Source organism: Acomys russatus, chromosome X (assembly GCF_903995435.1).
Source record: "Acomys russatus chromosome X, mAcoRus1.1, whole genome shotgun sequence".
NCBI classification, from domain to species: domain Eukaryota; kingdom Metazoa; phylum Chordata; class Mammalia; order Rodentia; family Muridae; genus Acomys; species Acomys russatus.
The window spans coordinates 18,241,177-18,263,193 of NC_067169.1; the positions used below are offsets into that span (position 1 = coordinate 18,241,177).

A 22,017-nucleotide genomic window follows, 5' to 3' on the forward strand; every position below is an offset into this window, starting at 1 on the left:
CCAGCACTCAAGAGGCAGGGGCAGGCGGATCTCTGAGTTCAAGGCCAGCCTGGTCTTCAGTGAGTCCCAGAACAGCCAGAGCTACATAGGGAGACCCTGTCTCAAAAAATAAACAAACAAAACCCCAGACAACAGCAAAAAAGAAAAAGAGGCAAGACTAGGGACAAAAACTGAGAATTTGCAGCCTAAAAAGAGAAATGTCTGGGTGGCCACCCATGGCATTCCACTCATCACTTTTAGGATCTGGACTCTTCTCTGTGGGTCTTAACCAGTGCATGATGCTGGTGCCCCGAGCAGGGGTCTGGGGTCACTAGCTTTCCATGTGCTTTGGAAGCAGCTTGAGGAACTATGACGTGCCATGGAGAGAGCCCTTAGCTAGGTTTCCTGCCAATGGATGTCTGTCTTAACCATTTCAATGTATGTGCCTGCTCCACATCACAAATATGGATAAGAAAAAATCAAACACTGGTAACTAGTGCCCTAAAAGAGTTTGTCTAAGTATTTGGTAGTACATACCTTTAATCCCAGCACTCAAGAAGGCAGAGGCAGGTGGATCTTTGTGAGTTCGAGGCCAGCCTGGTCTACAAAGTGAGTCTAGGACAGCCAGGGCTACACAGAGAAACCCTGTCTCAGGGGGGAAAAAAAGAATCAGGTCCTTGATGGCTCAGAGATTAAAAACACTCATCAGCCTGGTAGTGGTGGTGCACACCTTTATTCCAGTACTCAGTAGGCAGAGGCAGGTGGATCACTATGAGTTCAAGGCCAGCCTGGTCTACAGAGTGAGTTCAGGACAGACAAAGCTACATAGAGAAACCCTGTCTTAAAACAAAGCAGAACATATGGGATAAACATTGATATGTAACAAGAATAAATTAATAAAAAAAACAAAGCAGAACAAAAAACACCCATTATGGGGCTGGAGAAATAGTTCAGTGGTTAAGAGCACTGACTGCTCTACCAGAGGACCTGGGGTCAATTCCCAGAACACACATGGCAGCTCACAACTGTCTGTAATTCCAGGATCCAACACCCTCACACAAACATGCAGGCAAAACACCAATGTGCATTACATAAGCGCTTGTTACTTTTGCAGAGGACCTATATTCAGTTCCCAGGCACCCACATGGTGGCTCACAACCTTCTAGATGATCTAACCCCTTCTGATCTCTGTGACCACCAAGCATGCACATGGTATAAGGAAGTATTTAAAAAAAAATCAGGCGGGTCGCTGTGAGTTTGAGGCCAGCCTGGTCTACAAAGCAAATCCAGGACAGCCAAGGCTACACAGAGAAAGCTTGTCTCAAAAAAACAGTGCAAGCCACTAATTCAAGTCTAGTCTGGGCTAGAGTGAAAATCTGTCTCAAAAAAGGCAACCCCTCTTCTCCAATCAGAATGTAGATTTTTCCCACAAGGAAACTAAGGATAGGATGGGTAATGGATAAGCTAATGAGCCCCAAATAATCACCTCATTGTGCCAGAAGGTATGCTGCCAGAGATGAGGGGACATCAAGGAAAGTATCTTATCTGCCCCCCAACCCCAGATTACCATATGAAGGTGTGGCTGGCCCATAAAAAGTTTTTTTTTAATCATCCTCCAGTATTGATAGAGAAGGAATAGTGACTTGAAGATCAGGGCAAACCTATCTTATTGTGTCCAGGGTATTCAAATACCAAATGTATACTATGAACAAGGGGTTTGAACTCCAAGGAAGCCATCCATAATAAGAGTGTAAGGGCTTTCTGTGCATCTTATGTGTTCCTTTTGTCATGAACTAGCTGATCTCCTATGGGGTGTGTTGTAATTTTATTCTTTTTTGTTTTGTTTTGTTTTTTGAGACAGGGTCTCTCTGTGTAGCCTTGGCTGTCCTGGACTCACTTTGTAGACCAGGCTGTCCTTGAACTCACAGCGATCCACCTGCCTCTACCTCCCCAGTGCTGGGATTAAAGGTGTGCACCACCACACCCAGCTTCTAATTTTACTCTTTTTAACATTTTAGTTTTAAGCCAGGCATGATGGTGCATGCCTTTAGTCCCAGCACTCTGGAGGCAGAGGCAGGTGGATTTTCATGAGTTCAAGGGCAGCCTGGACTACAGAGCAAGTTCCAGACCAGCCAGAACTGTTACACAGAGAAACCCTGTCTTGAAAAACCAAAGAGAGAGAGAGAGAGTTTAAGTGGTGTACACTTTTAATCCCAGCACTCAGGAGGCAGAGGCAGGCGGACCACTGAGTTCAGGGCCTGCCTGGTCTACAAAGCAAGTTCAGGACAGCCAAGTCTACACAGAGAAACCCTGTCTTGAAAAAAAAATTTAATTTTATTTCGTGTTGAGACAGGGGTTTCTCTGTGTAGCTCTGGCTGGCCTCAAACTCAGAGATCTTCCTGCTTCTACCTCCTGAGTGCTGGGATTAAAAAGTTATGTGCCATCATGATCAGCTTTAATGTTCATTTTCTATGTATGAGTGTTTTGCCTGCATGTATGTCTACACACCAATTATGTTCCTGATGCTTGCAGAGGCCAGAAAATGTTGTCAGACCCCCTGGAACTGGAGTTGTGAGCTCCCATTTGGGTGCTGGGAACAAAACCCAGGTTCCCTGGAAAAGCAACCAGTACTCTTCTAGGTTTTTTTTTTTTGGTTTTTGTTTTGTTTTGTTTTTTGTTTTTGTTTGTTTTTTTTAGACAGGGTTTCTTTTTCTTTTTTTCAAGATTTATTTACTTTTATTTTAAGAATGAGTGCTCTATCTGCATGTACACCTGTGTGCCAAGAGAAGGTATCAGATACCAGTGGTTGCTGGGAAATGAAGTCAGGACCTCTGGAAAAGCAGACAGTGCTCTTAACTGCTGAACCATCTCTCCAGGTAGGCAGGGTTTCTCTGTGTAGCCCTGGCTGTTGTGGAACTAGCTCTGGGATTAAAGGCGTGCACCACCCCGCTCTGCAGGACTTAAACACTCTCTCTCTCTCTCTCTCTCTCTCTCTCTCTCTCTCTCTCTCTCTCTCTCTCTCTCTCTCTCTCTCTCTCTCTCTCTCTCTCTTGGCTTTTTGAGACAGGGTTTCTCTGTGTAGCCTTGGCTGTCCTAGACTTGCTTTGTAGACCAGGCTGGATTGGAACTCCCAGCAATCCACCTGCCTCTGCCCCTCCCCCAGTACTGGGATTAAAGGCATGTGCCACCACACCCAGCTGAAAGCAGTCTTTTTCTTTCTTTCTTTCTTTCTTTTTTTGTTTTTGTTTTTTGGTTTTTTGAGACAGGGTTACTCTGTGTAGCCGTGGCTGTCCTGGACTCACTTTGTAGACCAGGCTGGCCTTGAACTCACAGAGATCCACCTGTCTCTGCCTCCTGAGAGCTGAGCTGAGATTAAAGGTGTGCTCCACCAAGGCAGGCTTTCTTTCTTTCTTTCTTTTTTTCTTTTCTTTTTTTTTTTTTTTTTTTTTGTTGTTGTTTTTTGTTTTTAGAGACAGGGTTTCTCTGTGTTAGCCTTGGCTGTCCTGAACTCACTTTATAGACCAGGCTGGCCTCAAACTCACAGCGATCCACCTGCCTCTGCCTCCCAAGTGCTGGGATTAAAGGCGTGTACCACCACGCCTGGCTTGAGACTACCTCCTTTTAAAGTGGTTTTCTTCTAAGACTTTGATGGGGACTCCTTACTAAAACACTTGCAGGGGTTATAAGAGCAGGGGTGAGTGATAACTCCTGTGGCGCTAGGGGCCATACAGTTTGGCTCATCCCTCACACTTCTATCCACCCCTTGACGTCCACGTTAAGTGAGCAGGTGGGAGTTTAGGCTCAGCCTTCCCCAATGCATTGTGCCAGCTAAAGTGGCAGGTAACTTCAGTTAATTTGAAGTCATGACTAGAATGTCAATGAAACTATTAACAGAGAAATCTAGACTGGAAATATCAGCTATTTCTAACAGTATAACACATTACTTCCAAACTTAGCAGCTTAAAACAAGGGTTTATTTGTCTTGCAGTTTCCAAGGGTCAGGAATCTGGAAGTAGCTTACCTGGGTGGCTTTGTCTCCGAGTTATTCATGAAGTTTCAGCTGAGTTGTTAGCCAGGAGGCCTGACAGAGCTAATGGCTTCACTTCCATCGAGACCCATTCATAAGGCTATTGGCAAGAGGTTTCCGTTCTTAGCACCTGAGCCTTTTGGTGGCATTCCTCACAACATGAGACTTAAGCGAGCAGAGCAGATCATGACCAAGATACAAATTACAAGACAGAAGTTACAATGCCTACTACACACTCTGAGAAATGAAAGGCTGAGGGCATGCTCACACCCACACATAGCCTTCACCTCATTATGTAGCAAGCAAGCTGCTGGGATTCCAGGTCTGGACCACCACACCCACAACTTGCAGTGTTAGGGATTGACCACAGGATCTTATGCATGATGTACAGCCATTTAACCAACTGAGTTACATCCCCAGCCTTTAAAATATGTAAGTATAGAAAATGGACCATTAGGACTAAGTTGCAATATAGTAGTAGTTACCAAAAGATATTTAAGACAGAGACTCTAAGAGCTGGAGAGATGGCTTAGTGGTTTAAAACAGTGGCTACTCTTCCAGAGGACCTGGATTCAATTTCCAGCACCCATGTGGCAGCTCATCTGTGACTACAGTCCCAGGGGCTCTGACCCCCTCCTCTGGTCTCATGGGATGGCATACACATTGTGCACAGACACACACATAGGCAAAAGACCCTAGGGTTTTTTAAATTTAAAAAAAAAAAAAAAAAAAACGCAAATTTTAAAAGTCTGAGCTAGGGCTGGGTGTGGTGGCTCACGTCTTTAATCCTAGCTCTTGGGAGGCAGAGGCAGGCGGATTTCTGTGAGTTCGAGGCCAGCCTGGTCTACAAAGCAAGTCCAGGACAGCCAAGGCTACACAGAGAGACCCTGTCTCAAAAAAATCCAAAAAAATTAAAAAAAAAATCTGAGCTAGGAATGGTGGCATACACTTATAATTCTAGTCCTTAAAAACAGTGGGGTGTGTGTGTGTGTGTATGTGTGTGTGTGTCAGGGGTCAGTAGATAAAGGCACTTGCTGCCAAGCCTGTGGACAAGAGTTCTGTCCCCGGGATACATGGTAAGAGAGAACAGATGTCCTGAAAGTTGTCCTCTGATCCCAACATGTTCACCTTCTCATGCATGCATACAGACAAGATTACAAAGGACAGAGAGGATTCATACAGACTGGTAAGAAAGGTATGTTTGCCAAACACATTTAGACTTGAGTCTTTCTTTCTCTCTCTCTCTCTCTCTCTCTCTGTGTGTGTGTGTGTGTGTGTGTGTGTGTGTGTGTGATTTCTATCTTAATTTGCTTTTTAGCTGCTATTGATAAAGACCATGGCCAAAGGCAACTTGGGGAGGAAAGGGTTTATTCCACCGTAGAGCTTACATCATGAAGCAAAGTTAGGGCAGGACCCGGAGGGAGGAACTGAAGCAGACTTCCATGGAGGAATACTGCTGAGTGGCTCTGTGGAGTAACAGAACATATAGAATGTAAATAAACACACACACACACATTTACATGCACTCATTTTTTTTCATTTCTCAGAAAAATAATCTATATGGGATTAGAATGATTTGCAGGCTGCAGTCCAACTGATCCAGGCTGTGAACAGAAAGTTCGAGAATCCAGCAGTTGCTCAGTCTATGAGGCTGGATGCCTGAGCTGGTCTTCAGTATTCTCTGGAATCTCAAAGAACTAGGCTGTAGTGCCAGCGAAGGGATGGACTTGCCAGCAAGATGAGAGCAAGCAGGCAAAGAGCAAGCTTCCTTCTTCCATGTCCTTATATAGACTTCCAACAGAAAGCACAGCCCAGATTAAAGGTGTGTCTTCCCTCCTCAAGACACATATTAAAGGCATCTGTCTTCTGGCCTCAAGAGCTAGCTTAGATTTTTTTTTTTTTTTTTTTTTTGAGACAGGGTTTTTCTGTGTTACCTTGGCTGTCCTGGACTCACTTTGTAGACCAGGCTGGCTTTGAACTCACAGAGATCCACCTGCCTCTTCAGCCTGCTTACTTATACCACCCAGGACCATCTGCACAGGGCTGGCACTGCCAGTTGTGGGATGAGCCCTCTTTTTAAAAAAAAATATATTTTATTAATTTATTCATATTACATCTCAATTGTTATCCAATCCCTTGTATCCTCCCATTCCTCCCTCCCTCCCATTTTCCCCTTACTCCCCTCCCCTATGACTGTGACTGAGGGGGACCTCCTCCCCAGCCCTCTTACATCAATCATTTTTCAAGACAATGCCCCACAGACTTGCCTATACGGCCAATCTAATGGAAGCATTTTTTCATATGGGGTTCCCTTTGCCCAGATGACCCTAATTTGTGTCAGGTTGGCAAAAACAAAACAAAAAACAACTGACACAATATCAATATATCCTTCCATTTAAGTGGGGAAAGTGCCTTCTATAAATTAGATACCCTTAGGGCACAAAGGAGAACTTGAGTATCATTTGTTTTGTTTTGTTGAGTTTTTTTCTTTTTTCTTTTTTCTTTTTTTTTTCCAAGACAGGGTTTCTCTGTGTAGCCCTGGCTGTCCTAGACTCACTTTGTAGACCAAGCTGACCTCGAACTCACAGCGATCCACCTGCCTCTGCCTCCCAAGTGCTTGGACTAAAGGTGTGTGCTACCACACCCAGCTTTGAGTATCACTACTTCAGGTATAGCCAAGTGTTATAGCATTTGCCTAGAATGTACAAGGCCCTGGCTAAAGACTAAGGACTACAAAAAAGGGTATATATGTCTCTCCCTCTCTCTGTGTATGTGTGTGTGTGTGTGTGGTGTGTGTGTGTGTGTGTGTGTGTGTTCTCTGACCAAATGTAACAAAACTAGCAATAACAGCTTTGAGACACTATCCCTTAGATGGAAGACTAGAAAAAAGAAATATTTTAAATGATAGTGAAAGTATTACATGCAAAATTTGTGGAACAAAGCAAATTTCGTTAATAGAAGACAATATGTAGCTTTAAACACATTCATCAAGAAGGGAGGACCTGGGGCTGGAGAGATGGCTCAGAAGTTAAGAGCATTGACTGCTCTTCCAGAGGTCATGAGTTCAATTCCCAGCAACCACTTGGTGGCTCACAACCATCTATAATGAGATCTGATGCCCTCTTCTGCTGTGCAGGCAAAACACTGTATACATAATAAATAAATCTTTTTAAAAAAAAGAAAGAAAGAAAGAAAGAAAGAAAGAAAGGAGGGCCTAGAGATATTGCTCAGTGCAGAGCACTGGCTGCTCTGCCAGAGAACAAAGATGTAGGTTCAATTCCCAGTGCCCATACGATGGCTCACAACTTCCATAACTCCAGTTCTAGGGAATCTGATGGCCTCCTCTGACCTCTGCGGGCACTGGATACACATGGTGCAGAGACACACAGGGAAGCAAAACACCCCTACACAGAGAAGAAAAGCAAATAAATTCTTTTTTATTTTTGTTGTTTGTTGAGACAGGGTTTCTCTGTGTAGTCCAGGCTGTCCTGGACTCACTTTGTAGACCAGGCAGGCCTCCAACTCACAGAGATCTGCCTGCCTCTGCCTCCCAAGTGCTGAGATTATAGACATGCTCCACCATGTCTGGCTAATAAATAAATTCTTAATTTTATTTGGTTTTTTTTTTGTGTGTGTGTGTGTGAGTATTTTTGTTTTTTGAGACAGAGATAAGGTTTCTCTGTGTGGTCCTGGCTGTTCTGGAATGACTTGGTAAATTAGGCTGGCTTTGAACTGAGAGATCTACCTGCCTCTGCCTCTGGAGTGCTGGGATTAAAAGCGTGCGCCAGGACTGCCTGGCTTAATTTCTTCCTTTCCTTTTCTTTTTCTTTGTTTGTTTGTTTTGTTTTCTGAGACAGAGTTTCTCTGTGTAGTTTGGCTGTCCTAGACTTACTTTGTAGATCAGGCTGGCCTCGAACTCACAGCGATCCATCTGCCTCTGCCTCCTGAGTGCTGGGATTAAAGGCCTGTGCCATTATGCCCAGCTTCAAGTTGTCCTTTTCTCCCATGCTTTAGCTTCATGAGAGCTGGGAATACAGATGCGAGCTGCCATGCTGGCTCCTTTATTTAAAAAATGAAATTAGAGCCAGGCATGGTGGCACACGCCTTTAATCCCAGCACTCTGGAGGCAGAGGCAGGTGGATCGCTATGAGTTCGAGGCCCAGCTCTTGCTGGGAAGATTTTGGTGATGTATCAGGTATCTATTGATACCAAATTCCTACATCAGGCATGATGCTGCATGCATGTAGTGCTAGCCTTTGTGAGGAGTAAGGGAACTAGGCACCAATTCACAAGTTAAGCTATAGCTACACAGTGAGACCTAGCCTCAAGGCAAAACAAACGAACAAATAAACATGTGCTTTAGAGGGTCAGGATTCTGAGAGTAGTTTAGTTAGGTGGTTCTGGTTCATAGTGTTCCTAGGGTTACTGCCAGTCAGGGTGTCAGTCTAGCCAGCAGTTATCTGGAGGTATGGATATACTTTTTGTTTTGTTTTAACTCTTTTTAGATTTATTTATTTATACAGTGTTTTTCCAGCATGTACACCTGCACGCCTGAAGAGGGCATAGTGAGTCACCATGTAGTTGCTGGGAATTGAACTCGGGACCTTTGAAAGAGCAGCTAATGCTCTTAATGCTCTCTGGCCTGTGGATCCATTTCTAAGAAGGCCTGCTCCTATAGCTGTTGGCAGAAAATCTGTTCCATGCCACGTTAGCGCCCTCTAGAGGACTATTCTTTATTTTTTTTTTTTTTTAATTTTTGGTTTTGTTTTTTTGAGACACGGTTTCTCTATGTATCTTTGGTTGTCCTGGACTCGATTTACACACCAGGGTGGCCTCAAACTCAGAGATCCACCTGCTTCTGCTTCCTTAAATGCTGGGATTACAGGAGTGCACCACCAGGCTAGAGGACTACTCTTTTTTGTTTCTTTGTTTTCAAGACAGTCTGTGTAGCCTTGGCTGTCCTAGACTCACTTTTGTAGACCAGGCTGGCCTCTAGAGGACAAGCAGCAGACATTTCACAGAATGCTCAATCTGCATCTGCATGAGAGAACAGAAAGCAAAAGTTCAGTCTTGAACATGACAGACACACTAACATTCTGCTTCAGTCCGCCTACCTGTGATGTCATTGCTTACCTGCCACAGGGGCTGTGACCCTGCCCAGGGCCATATAAAAGGATAGATCCTCCTCATGGTCTCTCTCTCTACACCCTTCTCTCCTTCTTTCTTTCCTCTCTCTCTTACCACTCTACTCCCTCTCTCTCCCTTCTCTTCCTGTCTCTGTCTCTCTCTGGGGTACCCCTTCCCCCACTTTTCTTCTCCCCACATACTTAATAAACCTCATATAACATAATATCTGCTGCCCCGTACCTTATTATACCTTTATTACCTTATATCTTACTGCCTTTAATTATTAATCATAACACACTAACACTTCTGTTATGCTTATTTTGTGCATTACAACATATCCACTAGTCCTGTCCAGGCCCAAGGAGCAAGGGAAATAGGCTCCAATTCTTTTGTTTAACATTTTTCCTGGGGTGAAGGAGGCAGGCAAGCAGGGTGTAACTGATTAGGTAGCCCAGGCTGGCCTTGAATGCAAGATCGCAAGATCCTACTGCCTCAGCCTCCCCAAGTGCCAAGATTACTGCTTTAAATCATCACACCCAACTAAGGTGTCAAATCTTTTTTTTTTTTTTTTTTTTTCGAGACAGAGTTTCTCTGTGTAGCCTTGGCTGTCTTAGACTCACTATGTAGACCATACTGGCCTCGAGCTCACAATGATCCACCTGCCTCTGCCTCCTGAGTGCTAGGATTAAAGGCATGCACCACCACACCCAGCTAGGTGCCAAATCTTAGGGGGAGCAGAATCAGTGTGCACATACCTTAAAACCACAGGTGATATCATGATGTTATTCTCAAATCTTTACATTAAATACAACATTTTCAAAGTCAAAGCAACAACAACAACAAAAGTCCAATTTTTGTTTGCCTGTTGCAATACAGGATCTTGCCATAGGCTAGCTAAAGTTAGCCTGGAACCTGTTAAAGCCTCAAATTCATAATTCTGCCTCAGTTTCCTGATACATAGTGATGAGACATCTGGCTCACTAGCACAGTAAAACCAGACACAGCTCTCCTCTGTGGTGGGATATGAGTCAGGGGACTTACACATACTAAGAAAGCATGGGACCACTGAGCTAAACCCCCTATACCCCTTAAACTGAAAGCAAAACTATAGAGCTAACAGAATAAGCTGCAGAAGAGTGTCTTTGGGACTTTGGGACTTTGGGAGAAGAGTGATTTCTTTAAAAATACAGACAAGTTGGTTGTGGTGATCCCAGCACTGAAGAGGCTGAGGCAAGAGGTTGAGTTCAGTTCCAGGGTAGCCTGAGCATACCTCAAAGTACAAACCATAGGGTAAGAAGTGATTAGATCTACATTTAGTGTATTCAACTAAAGATATTACTTACAAATTTCATAACAGAAATCTATTAAAATCCCTGAGAAATATGAGAATAGGCCTAACAGGAACCATAGAGGAATGACATGGGAAAATTAACAAATCTGTGTTGGGGTTGGTGGTAGAGGGGGAACAGGCCTTTAAGAATTTGAACAGATTCATTCTATGAGTGAAAAATGTGGAGACCCTGAAGGCAAAGAAGTCAGTATTAGACACTGAAGACAGGGAAAGAGCAAATTGTCAGGCAGTGCACTTAGACACTACTGGCTTTGGATTGCACTGTACACGGCAAAGTCAGTCCTTTGGATCAAAAGCTATTATCCTGAATAGAGACCAAAATACATCCCGTGGGTTGGGATCTGCACCCTTTGAAGCTAGGATACCTGTCTTGCTGAAGGCATATCAAGCTTAAAGAGACTTGTCAAACAGGCATGTGAGCTGAAGTCAGAGGTGAGAGCGACACTAAGGGAAGGCGTCCCAGAACACACAGCTAAGATGTTAGGCAGAGAAGATACAGGGATAGGGATTAAGAATTCGGAAATGTAGGGTCTGACATTAAGAACTCTGAGGGTGCTATGACACTGGGGTCTTAAGGGATATGAGGTTAAAGGATTAAAAAGAAAAGACTGGTTGCTAAGGATGGCAGCTGGTTGGGACCTTTCTACTGTTAATTAGGACTTCCTATGGAAAGGGAGAAATGACGTCAAAGACGATAAAAATGACGTCAGGGAGGAAAAGGCTATCTGAATCCAACTGATGGAAGGGGGCGGCCAATCTCTCAGCAAGACGTGACTTGTTACAATACGATGCACTGAACTCGCAAGCTTTTTTTCTATTCCCGGAAGCGGCAAGGCGAATTGCTCCCTCCGCCTTCCTCTCCCTCACCCAACCCCCACCCCGACGCTGACCTTAACCAATGAGCTCGCACGCCGGGGCGCGCTGGGGGACGTTCTCTGACGTCGCTGCTACGCACGCTTTATCAGGCGTCTTCCCGCGCGGCAGCCTCTCTGTTCTCCTGGTTCTTTAGAGATCGCCATCTCTACAGCCTTTTTGACTTTTAATTTCCAGGTAAGCAGCGTTCCTCTTGCGCAGTGGCTGTCCCTCGCCTCACTTCTTTGCTCTCCAGGGGCGGGGGACAAGAGTAGGAAGAGTAGTGGCTGCTGACACGTAGGCTTGAGTTTCTCCGTGGATGGCTAGTCTCAGGCTCCAAGGGGAATCGCTCAAGTGTGAGGCTGGCGGGCTGCATCCAAATGGGAGGGATGCCGGAAGGGACAGGTTGGGTCGGTGGCGGCAGTGACCACGCGACTACCTATACTGCCTGTCCCTTCCCACGTGACGGCCGCCATCTTGTTCTGCGGGGAAAGAGGAAATGCAATGCTGTTGTAGGCCTGCGCGACCATACAAAATGACGGGTGTGGCGGCCTGGGATGTTGTGGGCATGCGCAGTAGCTGTCGTCAAATGGCGGACCGGCTCGCTCTGCCTTGCTGGTTCCCGCCTTTACTTGCCATTTGATAGTTTTTTATAACCCATTTTGTGTGTGTGTTCCCTGTAATTCTCTGTCTCCAGGTGTTTGACATCTCACCACTTATCACAGTAACTATTTTCCCGAATATTCCACACACTCTCCCTATAGGACTTGCATTCTGCCATGTCTTCTGAAGAGGGGAAGCTCTTTGTGGGAGGGCTCAACTTCAACACCGATGAGCAGGCACTTGAAGACCACTTCAGCAGCTTTGGGCCTATCTCTGAGGGTGAGCCATGGACCAGCCCACGCGGGTTGAGGGTTCGTGGATAAGAAGAGCTAGTCTGGGACTAAAACCGGAAATTCTTAACTACCGTGTTAGAAACTTTTAGGCTGAGAAAGAGCCAATGGGGTACGGGATTTGGGGAGGGAGGGTTCTATTCCCCCAAGTGCTATTTGGCGTTTGCCACTCTGCCCTCTTTACAAGCTAATCCTTTCCACTTAAATGTTAGGATTCTAACATTGATATGTCTGCCCCCCCCCCCTGCCGCCGCCAGTGGTTGTTGTCAAGGACCGGGAGACACAAAGATCCCGGGGTTTTGGCTTCATCACCTTCACCAACCCACAGCATGCTTCAGACGCCATGAGAGCCATGAATGGAGAGGTGAGGCCTCCTACCTGCCGAGGGGCTCCTCCCCTGTCTGCCACTTTCTGTTTTCTTTCTGTTTTCCCTCTATGTCTGCCAGGGGCAGCGTGGCCACGAAGCCCCGCGGTGTCCACTCACAGGAGCATGACTGCCTTCTGTTCTAGGGGGTGGAGGGCAGCGGCAGACAGAGCCGGGCTGCCTGGGAGGCGACGGACTGGTCCTGCATGAGGCCGAGAAGCCACCTGTGGATGGTTGACCTGCTCTGGGCTTAGGTAGTAGAGTCTGCAGACCTGTGGGCCTGGCCCGGAGAGGACCTCGTGAGTCTTCTGGGATGGACTCTGAAGCCTCAAACCAAGAGAGTTGTCTAACCCTAATAGTCGGGCAGCTTAGAGGAGTGGGGAGGAGAACCCAGCCTGAGTTCAGTCAAGATGTAAGTAGTAGCAGGGGAAGCACGGTGGATTCAGGTCATTTTGTGGGATTCTGTAGCTCCTGGTGAAGCCATTCTGGTCAGAGGAGCTTGTTCTGGAACATGGCACCCTGAATTTGGTGCCCAGCAGGAATTTCTGGGCTCTTGCCTACCTGCCTGCGCCCATCCTTCCTTCCCCTCCCCCCCATCACTAAGCTGACTGACTGACAACCCTCTCTCCTCCTTGTGTCTGTCTCCTTCCCATACCTAGTCTCTGGATGGGCGCCAGATCCGCGTGGACCATGCAGGCAAGTCGGCCCGCGGAACCAGAGGAGGTGCCTTTGGGGCCCATGGGCGTGGTCGCAGCTACTCCAGGGGTAAGTGGAGTGCTGGTTTGCTTATGAGGAGACTTAGCTCCATTTGTTAGGCGCCTCCGTCTGCTGAACAGCTGCTGTTTAACTATTTTCCTGTAGGTGGTGGAGACCAGGGCTATGGAAGTGGACGATACGACAGTCGGCCTGGAGGATATGGCTATGGATATGGACGGTCTAGAGACTACAGTGGCAGGTGGGGGTTGAGAGACTGGGGTGCTGGTGTGCAAGTAGACAGTGGTAGTGCCTAGTGTATGCTGGAAATGAGAGTTCTTAATACGTTTTTTAAACTTTTGTATTGCGTGGCTTGGATACATCAAAGGTCAATGTGCGGATTTACTCTCCACCACAAAAGTAGCTAAAGTTTACATTGTGGGTCCACTATTTACTTATTTATTTATTTTTAGTTTTTCCAGACAGGGTTTCTCTGTGTAGCCTTGGCTGTCCTGGACTCAACTTTGTAGACCAGGCTGGCCTTGAACTCACAGTGATCCTCCACCTGCCTCTGCCTCCTGAGCGCTGGGATGAAAGGTGTGGGCCGCCACCACTGACCAGCCGGCTGCGGGGTCCACTATTAATGAAGTTGACATGGATAGTTTCTAATGTTTATTGTCTACAATGTAGAGTCCATTCTTGTAAAGAAATTACGCTTTTTCCCAGAAGCCAGGGTGGCTATGACCGCTATTCAGGAGGAAATTACAGAGACAATTATGACAACTAAGATGGGACACGCACACATAATGTAGGTGAGACCTGAATATTGCCACTGAGTCACCTTGTGCTCATCAGACCCTTCTGTTCTGGCCCTTTTGCTTTTGTTGCCCTTTTATCTCTACCGCTTGATGTCCTCCCCAGCTAGATTATCATCAGTGACATTTGGCTGCTTTTGCTTTTAGCTGCATGCCAGAGCTAGTTGCGGGGTCTGGGGTAAGGTGTCCTAAAAGTGATCTTCTGCTCTATTGGGGCATGGTAGAAATAAAGAGGTGCTGTACTGGGTCTTTGTCAACTCTGGGAGGTGAGCATGTTACTAGTCTGTTTCTTCCTGACATCAAAACTCTACCCCTTCTTGCTATTCTCAGATACACAAGGAATAACACTTCTGATCCAGGATCGTCCTTCCAAATTGCTGTATTTATAAAGATTTTTGGAGCTGCGCTGAAACATCTGTTTTAGTACATCAAGTTCTATTTTTGAATTGAGCTCCCAAAGTAGTTTGTTAAAGACCTTTTAGAAAGCTCCATGTGTTCTTTAGGCATTTTTTTTTTTTCCATTTAAAGATAAATTTAAAGACATTTGTTATGGTCCCAATATTTCTCCTTTTATCAGAATTTTTGTTTAGGTGCTCAGGATTATTGTTTCTGGCCCCCCAAAAAGTGGCCAGACTGATGTTTTAAAAATCAATGCATATTTAGGGACATTTAAAAAAAACTTGTACAAATGGTTATGGCCAGAAAGTGATTTCTGAATGTACCTATGGACAATCTGAATCAAGTTCATGATTACTTATAGATGTTTTTATTCAAGATCACCATCCTGATTATATAGAAGAACTTCTTTAACATGCTTGTGAATGTCATTGTTTTTTAATACTGGAAGAAAAAGTATTCTGTGTGTCTGATGTGTTTAGGATGTCCTTTAAGGAGCTAATTAAAAGATGAAACCTGAACACAAATCAATACTGATAATGCTTTCTCCTTATTCAACCCAGTTTACAATTTAGAAGTAGAGGTAAGTCAGGAGGCTGAAGCTTAGAGGTGTACTGGGATGGGCAGGAACTGCTAAAAGAGTTGAGGCTTGAGTTTGAAGTTAGTAAAGTTTGGACTGCTTCGTGGGTGTGTACGGTGAGACATGGTAGATACATAAGTCAATATAACTAGAGCTGGATTTTCTGAAGTGGTTTCTTCTGAAGTCCCTTTTTTGTTTGTTTGGTTGGTTGGTTTGGTTTTGGTTTTTCGAGACACGGCTTCTCTGTGTACCCTTGACTGTCCTGGACTCACTTTGTAGACCAGGCTGGCCTCGAACTCACAATGATCACAGAGATCCACCTGCCTCTGCCTCCCAAGTGCTGGGATTAAAGGCGTGTGCCACAATACCTAGCCCTTCTTGGTCCTTTTCACAGCTATTATTTCCTTAAGGTTGCTATTCTGAGCATAAGGTGGATACCCTCCTTGAAGACTGTTCAGAGAGCACCTTAATCTTATAACATGGGCCCTAAATTCTATCGTAAACAAGAATGATACACTTTCTCTAAATGATGGGGCTTGGGTAAGGTGTCCTGAACTGTATGTCAGAAATAAGGGAAACCTGGTTAGAAAACAAGCATTAAAGAAAGTTCAGACTGGATTCAGATTCCCGAATTCAAATGTGAGCACGGCTCTTAGATCTTTGAGTCATTTAACTTTTGCTTTCCTTAGCGTAGTGTTCCACATCTGGGGAGGAGAGTCAAATGAATGAATAAGTATATAAAGCCACTGAGGACAATTGGTAAACTTTGTTACAAAGGCTGTCTTGAGTGAGACGCTAGTGCAGCTCTTCAATTGGGGGTGGGTAAGGGTGGTATTTAGCTGCTCAGTTCTACCTCTACCTTTAGTGGGGGTTCTAATGACTTTGGCTTCCATTGGGGTTAGTCTTCCATTAGCTCCAATTAAAATAGAAGAATGAGATGTCCACAGTTAATCATACTGAGGCAAATACCACCAGGTTGCAGACTCCAGAACATTATTCTGAACGGTGTGCTTCATCCTTGGTGCATGGCGGCCTGTCTCCACAGGTCTCCCAACTAGCTGGAACAGGCCTCAAGAATCCTTCTTTCTCCCACCCAAATGGTCATGAATTTGCTTTGGCAGGTGGATGAAGACTCAGGAACTTCCCAGAATCCTGCCTCACCCACTGAGCCAGGCCTAGATTATGGGGCATTGTGGCTAACCCCACCAGGTGGGTACTTGGTCTGAGGAAGCATTCTATGCTGGGCCTGTGGGGAAGTAAGATGGTGGGAACTGGCAGAATCATTTGCTGCCTTAAAGGTGGGGGATGGGGAGGAAGTATACCCAATATCACCTGAGGTAGTCTTTCATAATCAACCATAAAATGACTGGATGATTTCCTAGGGTATGTGGGTGTATATTTAGTCAACAAAGAAAATAAGATAGCCTCAGATTTCTATAACAGTTGCTCCACTTTGCAGATAGCCGGAGCTATGTTATAATAGCTTTGCTATAGAAAGCCTGTCTCAGTGTTAATGGTGAGAGAAAGGGCCCAGGAGGCCCACTGCAGAACTTTATGGTCCCACAGAACAGATCAGAGGGTCAGACCTACTCAGAACCCCTAGTGTGAGAGATTAGACTTAGAGCCAAAAGAGCAAATGCTACAGTCAAAGTGCTGGATTTACAGGAGTGTGAGGCCATTGTGGGAGCTGAATCCATGTCTTGCTGCATGCTAGGCTAGCAGTGAGCTGTATTTCCAGCTCGATTTTTAGGCCCTGCTTCCTCAGGTTTCAGCATTTACAATGGAAGCGGATCCCAGTAGGTCTTAGGGTTTTAAGTGGGAAAATGTTTCAAATGGACCAAGTCCTAAATTATGCGACCACACCCTTGGGTCACATTTTTCATTGATGGCATGTAGAATGTGTACTCTTTCCAAGGTAAGTTCTGTGGTTCCTTAAGGCATGTGAAAACCAATGTCCTGGTTTTGCAACTCTCAGCTGCAAGCCCATCCCCTCCCCTTCCACAGCCAAGCCTGACCCTTATTTTCAATTTGTGGTTCACAAAAGATAGAAAATTAATACTTCCAGGTTTGATGGCAAGAAAAGTGGTGAGACCTGGTAAGGAAGGGGTGGGTGTTGAGGGACTGCCCTGATCCTGTAGAGCAGACGGTGGGACCTGCTTACCTTGTTAAATTGTGGCATTCCAATAAACCTTTCTTACTATGCTGCTGTTTTTTATTTGGGGAATGGTTTTAGTTGGGGATTGAATCTAAGGCAAGCCCCTTGGTATGTATGAAGCAAATAATTTTACTGATCTGCTATAGATGGAAAATCTGTGTTTTAACAGTAAAAATTAGCATGGCCTATGAGAAACCATTTGGTAATAGAAGACTATGATACTAATCTGCATTGAAACCCAAAATTTGTGGAAATCTAGTTTGGTTTAGACTTATCCAAAAGCAATGAGTTTCTTATCAAAAAGATAAACTTCTTTTGTCTCCTATGAGTTTAACTAGAGAAGGGAAGAGGGTATGTGGGTGTGCATTTAGCAAAGAACATAAGGTAGCCTCTGATTTCTATAACAATCCTCCACTTTCCAGAGAATGAGCAAATTTAGAAAAACAATTTGACTTTATCATTCAGCAGACTCACTTTTTATTTGAAAGACATGTGCGTAAAGCATTGCCTCAAACCTGCTTTTTTATTTTTTGGGGCAGGGTTTTTCTGTGGCCTTGCCTATCCTGGACTCACCTTGTAGACCAGGCTGGCCTCCAACTCATCAATCCACCTGCCTCTGCCTCCTAAATCCTGGGATTACAGGTGTGTACCACCACACCCAGCTGCCTCAAACCTGCTTTAACGAAAGTGTTGGCAGTTGGTTCATACAGGCATGTGAATATTTTCTGCTTCACTTGGTACCATAGCCATCATTTCATAGCAACTAGGAAAGCATTCCACCAACTTTTCAGATAAGACCTCAAACTCATTTTATTTCCACTTTGCAAGTGCTGGGCTTGCAGGTATATTCCCTCTTCAGAAGCTTGAATCCTTGTTCCTGTAGCTATTTTAACTTATTCCCAAAATAGTGTGTATTTAAAATAAAAGTCATGGTTTGTAGGCTGAGCATGGTGGCACATGCCTTTAATCCCAGTACTCGGGAGGCAGAGGCAGGTGGGTGGTTGTGAGTTGAAGGCCAGTCTGATCTACAAAGTGAAGCCAGGACAGCCAGGGCTGTTAACATAGAGAAACCCTGTCTCAAAAAAACAAAAGAAAAAGAAAAAAAGACATGGTTTAGTATATACATATTAAATTACTATAAAGATAATTGCCATATTGCCTTCCTATAATTTGTTTTTGGTATCTATGAACAATTTACATATTCTAAGTATACTACAGTACCACTATGCTGATGCTGTCTTCAGGATGAAACAGGTCTTTAAATACCAGGTGAGTGTTGCCTTTAAGGTTGGATATAAGCCTTTACTTTTTTGATGCATGCTTTTATTTTCTAAAATGTTTTTGGGTCTCCTGGATATCAAAGGTCTCAGATTGCTCTGGGGCTAAGCCAGCCGGCCAGTGGCTCAAGTCATCTGCATAGCAACAAAGACTTTCATTATTTTTATTTTTGGTTTTGGGAGACAGGGTTTCTCTGTGTAGCCCTGGCTATCCTGGACTCACTTTGTAGACCAGGCTGGCCTTGAACTCAAAGCGATCCGCCTGTCTCTGCCTCCCGAGTGCTGGGATTAAAGGTGTGCGCCGACACCACCCGGCTTATTTTTTATTTTTTAATTGATACTTGATGTGACGGTGGTGGATCCTGGAGTTAGGGTCAGTTGTGAACTATGCGGGTGCTGGGAATTGAACACAGGTCCTTTGGAAGAGCAGTCGGTGCTCTTAATTCCTGGGCCATCACTCCAGCCCTCAATATGGATTTGTGAAGGTTCTGGACCTTTTTTTTTTTTTTTTTTTTTTTAATGTTTTGGTTTTGTTGTAACTGCTTGGCCTCAGCTCATGAGGGCTGGTAAGATGGCTCCATGGGTGTAGTTCTGATTAGCAGGTCTAGCCGGACTTCTGTCTCCACATCCCATGTTGATGATTCCTGAGATACAGGCCACATGACCAAATGAGCTAATGGCATGCCACTTAAGAGATGTACCCATGTTCGGAGATTTCGAGGTCTATAAGAGTGTCTTTTTAAAAAAAATTTTTAAGTATTTCACTATGAGTTCAAGGCGAGCGTGGTCTACAGAGTCCATGACAGCCAAGGCTACACAGTGAATTTTTTTGTTTTGTTTTTGTTTTTTCGAGACAGGGTTTCTCTGTGTAGCCTCGGCCATCCTGGACTCACTTTGTAGACCAGGCTGGCCTCGAACTCACAGCGATCCACCTGCCTCTGCCTCCCGAGTGCTGGGATTAAAGGCGTGCGCCACCACGCCCGGCTTGTACTTTGAAATCTTATCTCAAACAAAACCTAAATACTCAGCAAGGGGTTGGCGGCACTACATGTGCCTTTAGTCTCAGCATTCTGGAGACAGGCAGGTGAATCAGTATTTATACCAGAGGGAGCACCAGGACAGCCACAACTACACAGAGAAACTCTTACCTCAAAGAGCCCATATCACTAACAATAAAACTAAATGCCTTTAGATAGTACAACCTTTTTTGACGGTGGTGGTGGGGACCACTTACCTATTCCTTGTCCAGAAACCTTAAAGACTGCAACAAAAGTCTCTATTGGAAATAATTTAATAGAGTTGAATGAAACACTGTTACTTCTGATTGTTAAGTTTTCAATTTGATTTAACAGTATTGTCTTAGGCCTTCTATTGCTGTGCTACATCATGACTAACTAGGAGAAAGGAGCTTTATTTTAACTTACAGTCTAATAAAGGAAGTCTAGGCAGGAACTGGTGGAGAGGCAATAGAGAAGTCTGCTTCCTAAATTGCTCTTCATGCTTTGCTCAGCCTGCTTGCTTTTTTTTTTTTAAGTTAGGCAAGCTTCTCTTTTTTTTTAAAAGATCTATTTAATATGTTTACAGATCTCGTTGTAGATGGTTGTGAGCCAACATGTGGTTGCTGGGATTTGAACTCCTGACCTTTGGAAGAACAGTCAGTACTTTTGACCTCTGAGCCATCTCTCCAGCCCCTGCTTGCTTTTTTAAAATATATGTGTACAGTGTTCTGCCTGCATGTATACCTGCATACCAGCCTGGTCTACAAAGCGAGTTCTAGGACAGCCAGGACTATTGCACAGAGAAACCCTGTCTCAAAAAAAAAAAAAAAAAAAAAAAAAAGACAGGGCTGGAGAGATGGCTCAGTGGTTAAGAGCACTGGTTTCTCTTCTAGAGGACCAGGGTTCAATTCCCAGCCAGCCACATGGCAACTCACAAACTAACTCCAGGATCTGACAACCTCACACAGATATATATACACGTGTTTAGTGGGCTGAGCCAGGCTTTAATCCCAGCACTTGGGATGCAGAAGCAGGTGGGCCTCAGAATTCCAGGCCAGCCTTCCTGGTCTACAAAGAATCCAAGACTGCCAGGGCAAAAAAAAAAAAAAAAAAAACAACCTGGGGGGGGGGGGCAGGGATGGGCTGGAATAGATGGCTCAGAGTACTATCTGCTCTGAGCCATCTCTCCAGCCCCTGGTTTTTGTTTTTTTTAAATGGTTTCTCTGTAGCCCTCTCTCTGCAAACTAGGTTGGCCTTGAACTCAGTTTCCCTGAGTGCTGGTATAGCTGTGCCTGGCTCCAATATTATCTTTTTTTTTTTTTTTTAATGTATAAGCTTGGAAACTTCCATAATGCAATGGGGAGTGGGAGTTGGGAGAATCTCTAGTTCTAAAACCAGCCTAAGCCAACCTAGGTTAAAAACTGGGCACTATCTCAAAAATATGAAAAGTATTAGGGGTATAGTTCACCCACCACATTGGAATCTGAAGGATAATTGTTGGGTATTTTTGTCATTCTTAATCATGTTTGTCCCTGCAAAGCCCTCTAGGGGTTAGGAAGATGACTCTTTTCCTTTTTTGTTTTTTTCCAGACAGGGTTTCTGTGTGTAGCCTTGGCTGTCCTGGGCTTGTTTTGTGCACTAGACTGGCCTCACAGAAATCTGCCTGCCTCTGCTTCCCAAATGCTGGGACTAAAGGTGTATGCCACCAGGCTGGCCATGACAAACTGCAAGCATAAAATCCGAATTTGGCATAGCATGTCACACCTCTAAACCTGTCTCAAAAGGTAAAGCCTGGGCCCTAAACACCCATGTAGAGGCAGGTGGGTCTCTGTGAGTTCAAGGCCACATAGACCCTGTCTTGAAAAAGCAAACAAAAGACATACATGTAAGTAATGTATAGGCTGAGACAGTTTGGGAAGGGGAGATGCATTTTAATTTCAAATATTTTTTTTAAATTTCAAATATTTTTTAAAATTTCAAATATTTGGTTTTTTTTTTCGAGACAGGGTTTCTCTGTGTAGCCTTGGCCATCATGGACTCGCTTTGTAGACCAGGCTGGCCTCGAACTCACAGCGATCCGCCTGCCTCTGCCTCCCGAGTGCTGGGATTAAAGGCGTGCGCCACCACGCCCGGCTTCAAATATTTTTAAAAGATGGAGTGTATACACAGAGGAACTGTCTTAAATAAAATCCTACTTGCCTCTAAAACCTACTAGCAATTTGAAATCTTGTATCCGCCAGGCCTGGTGGCGAACCCCTTTAATCCCAGCAGAGGCAGGCAGATCTCTGATATTGAGGCCAGCCTGGTTCCAGGACAACCGAGGCTATACATAGAAACCCTGCCTCGAAAAAACAAGACAAAAATAAAATCTTGTATCGTCTGTAAGTTAATAGCCTATGTTACTGTAAGCCCAAGTTGTGTGGTTCACAACTACCTGTAACTGCAGCTGATCTGGTGCCTCTACCCTCAAATGTGCAGGCACATGCTCTTAGGAATCAAAGCCTGGTGTG

The 22,017-nt window shown here is 44.7% G+C and overlaps 1 protein-coding gene across 4 annotated transcripts; it reads left to right on the plus strand.

Annotated features, from left to right (window-relative positions):
- Window positions 1–11,368: 11,368 nt before the first annotated feature.
- On the plus strand, window positions 11,369–14,619 carry Rbm3 (RNA binding motif protein 3). 4 transcript variants are annotated; one of them, XM_051141435.1, is made up of 7 exons: window positions 11,369–11,534; window positions 12,101–12,218; window positions 12,487–12,593; window positions 13,253–13,358; window positions 13,455–13,548; window positions 14,013–14,098; window positions 14,432–14,619. In XM_051141435.1, exons 2-6 carry the CDS (start codon window positions 12,116–12,118, stop codon window positions 14,071–14,073), a joined length of 471 nt encoding a protein of 156 aa, XP_050997392.1. In that variant the 5' UTR covers window positions 11,369–11,534; window positions 12,101–12,115; the 3' UTR covers window positions 14,074–14,098; window positions 14,432–14,619. The 4 variants fall into 4 exon arrangements, with proteins under 4 accessions (XP_050997392.1, XP_050997394.1, XP_050997395.1 ...); XM_051141437.1 differs by having other exon boundaries at window positions 14,013–14,094; XM_051141438.1 differs by having other exon boundaries at window positions 11,370–11,534; window positions 14,016–14,098.
- The last annotated feature ends 7,398 nt before the right edge of the window (window positions 14,620–22,017 follow it).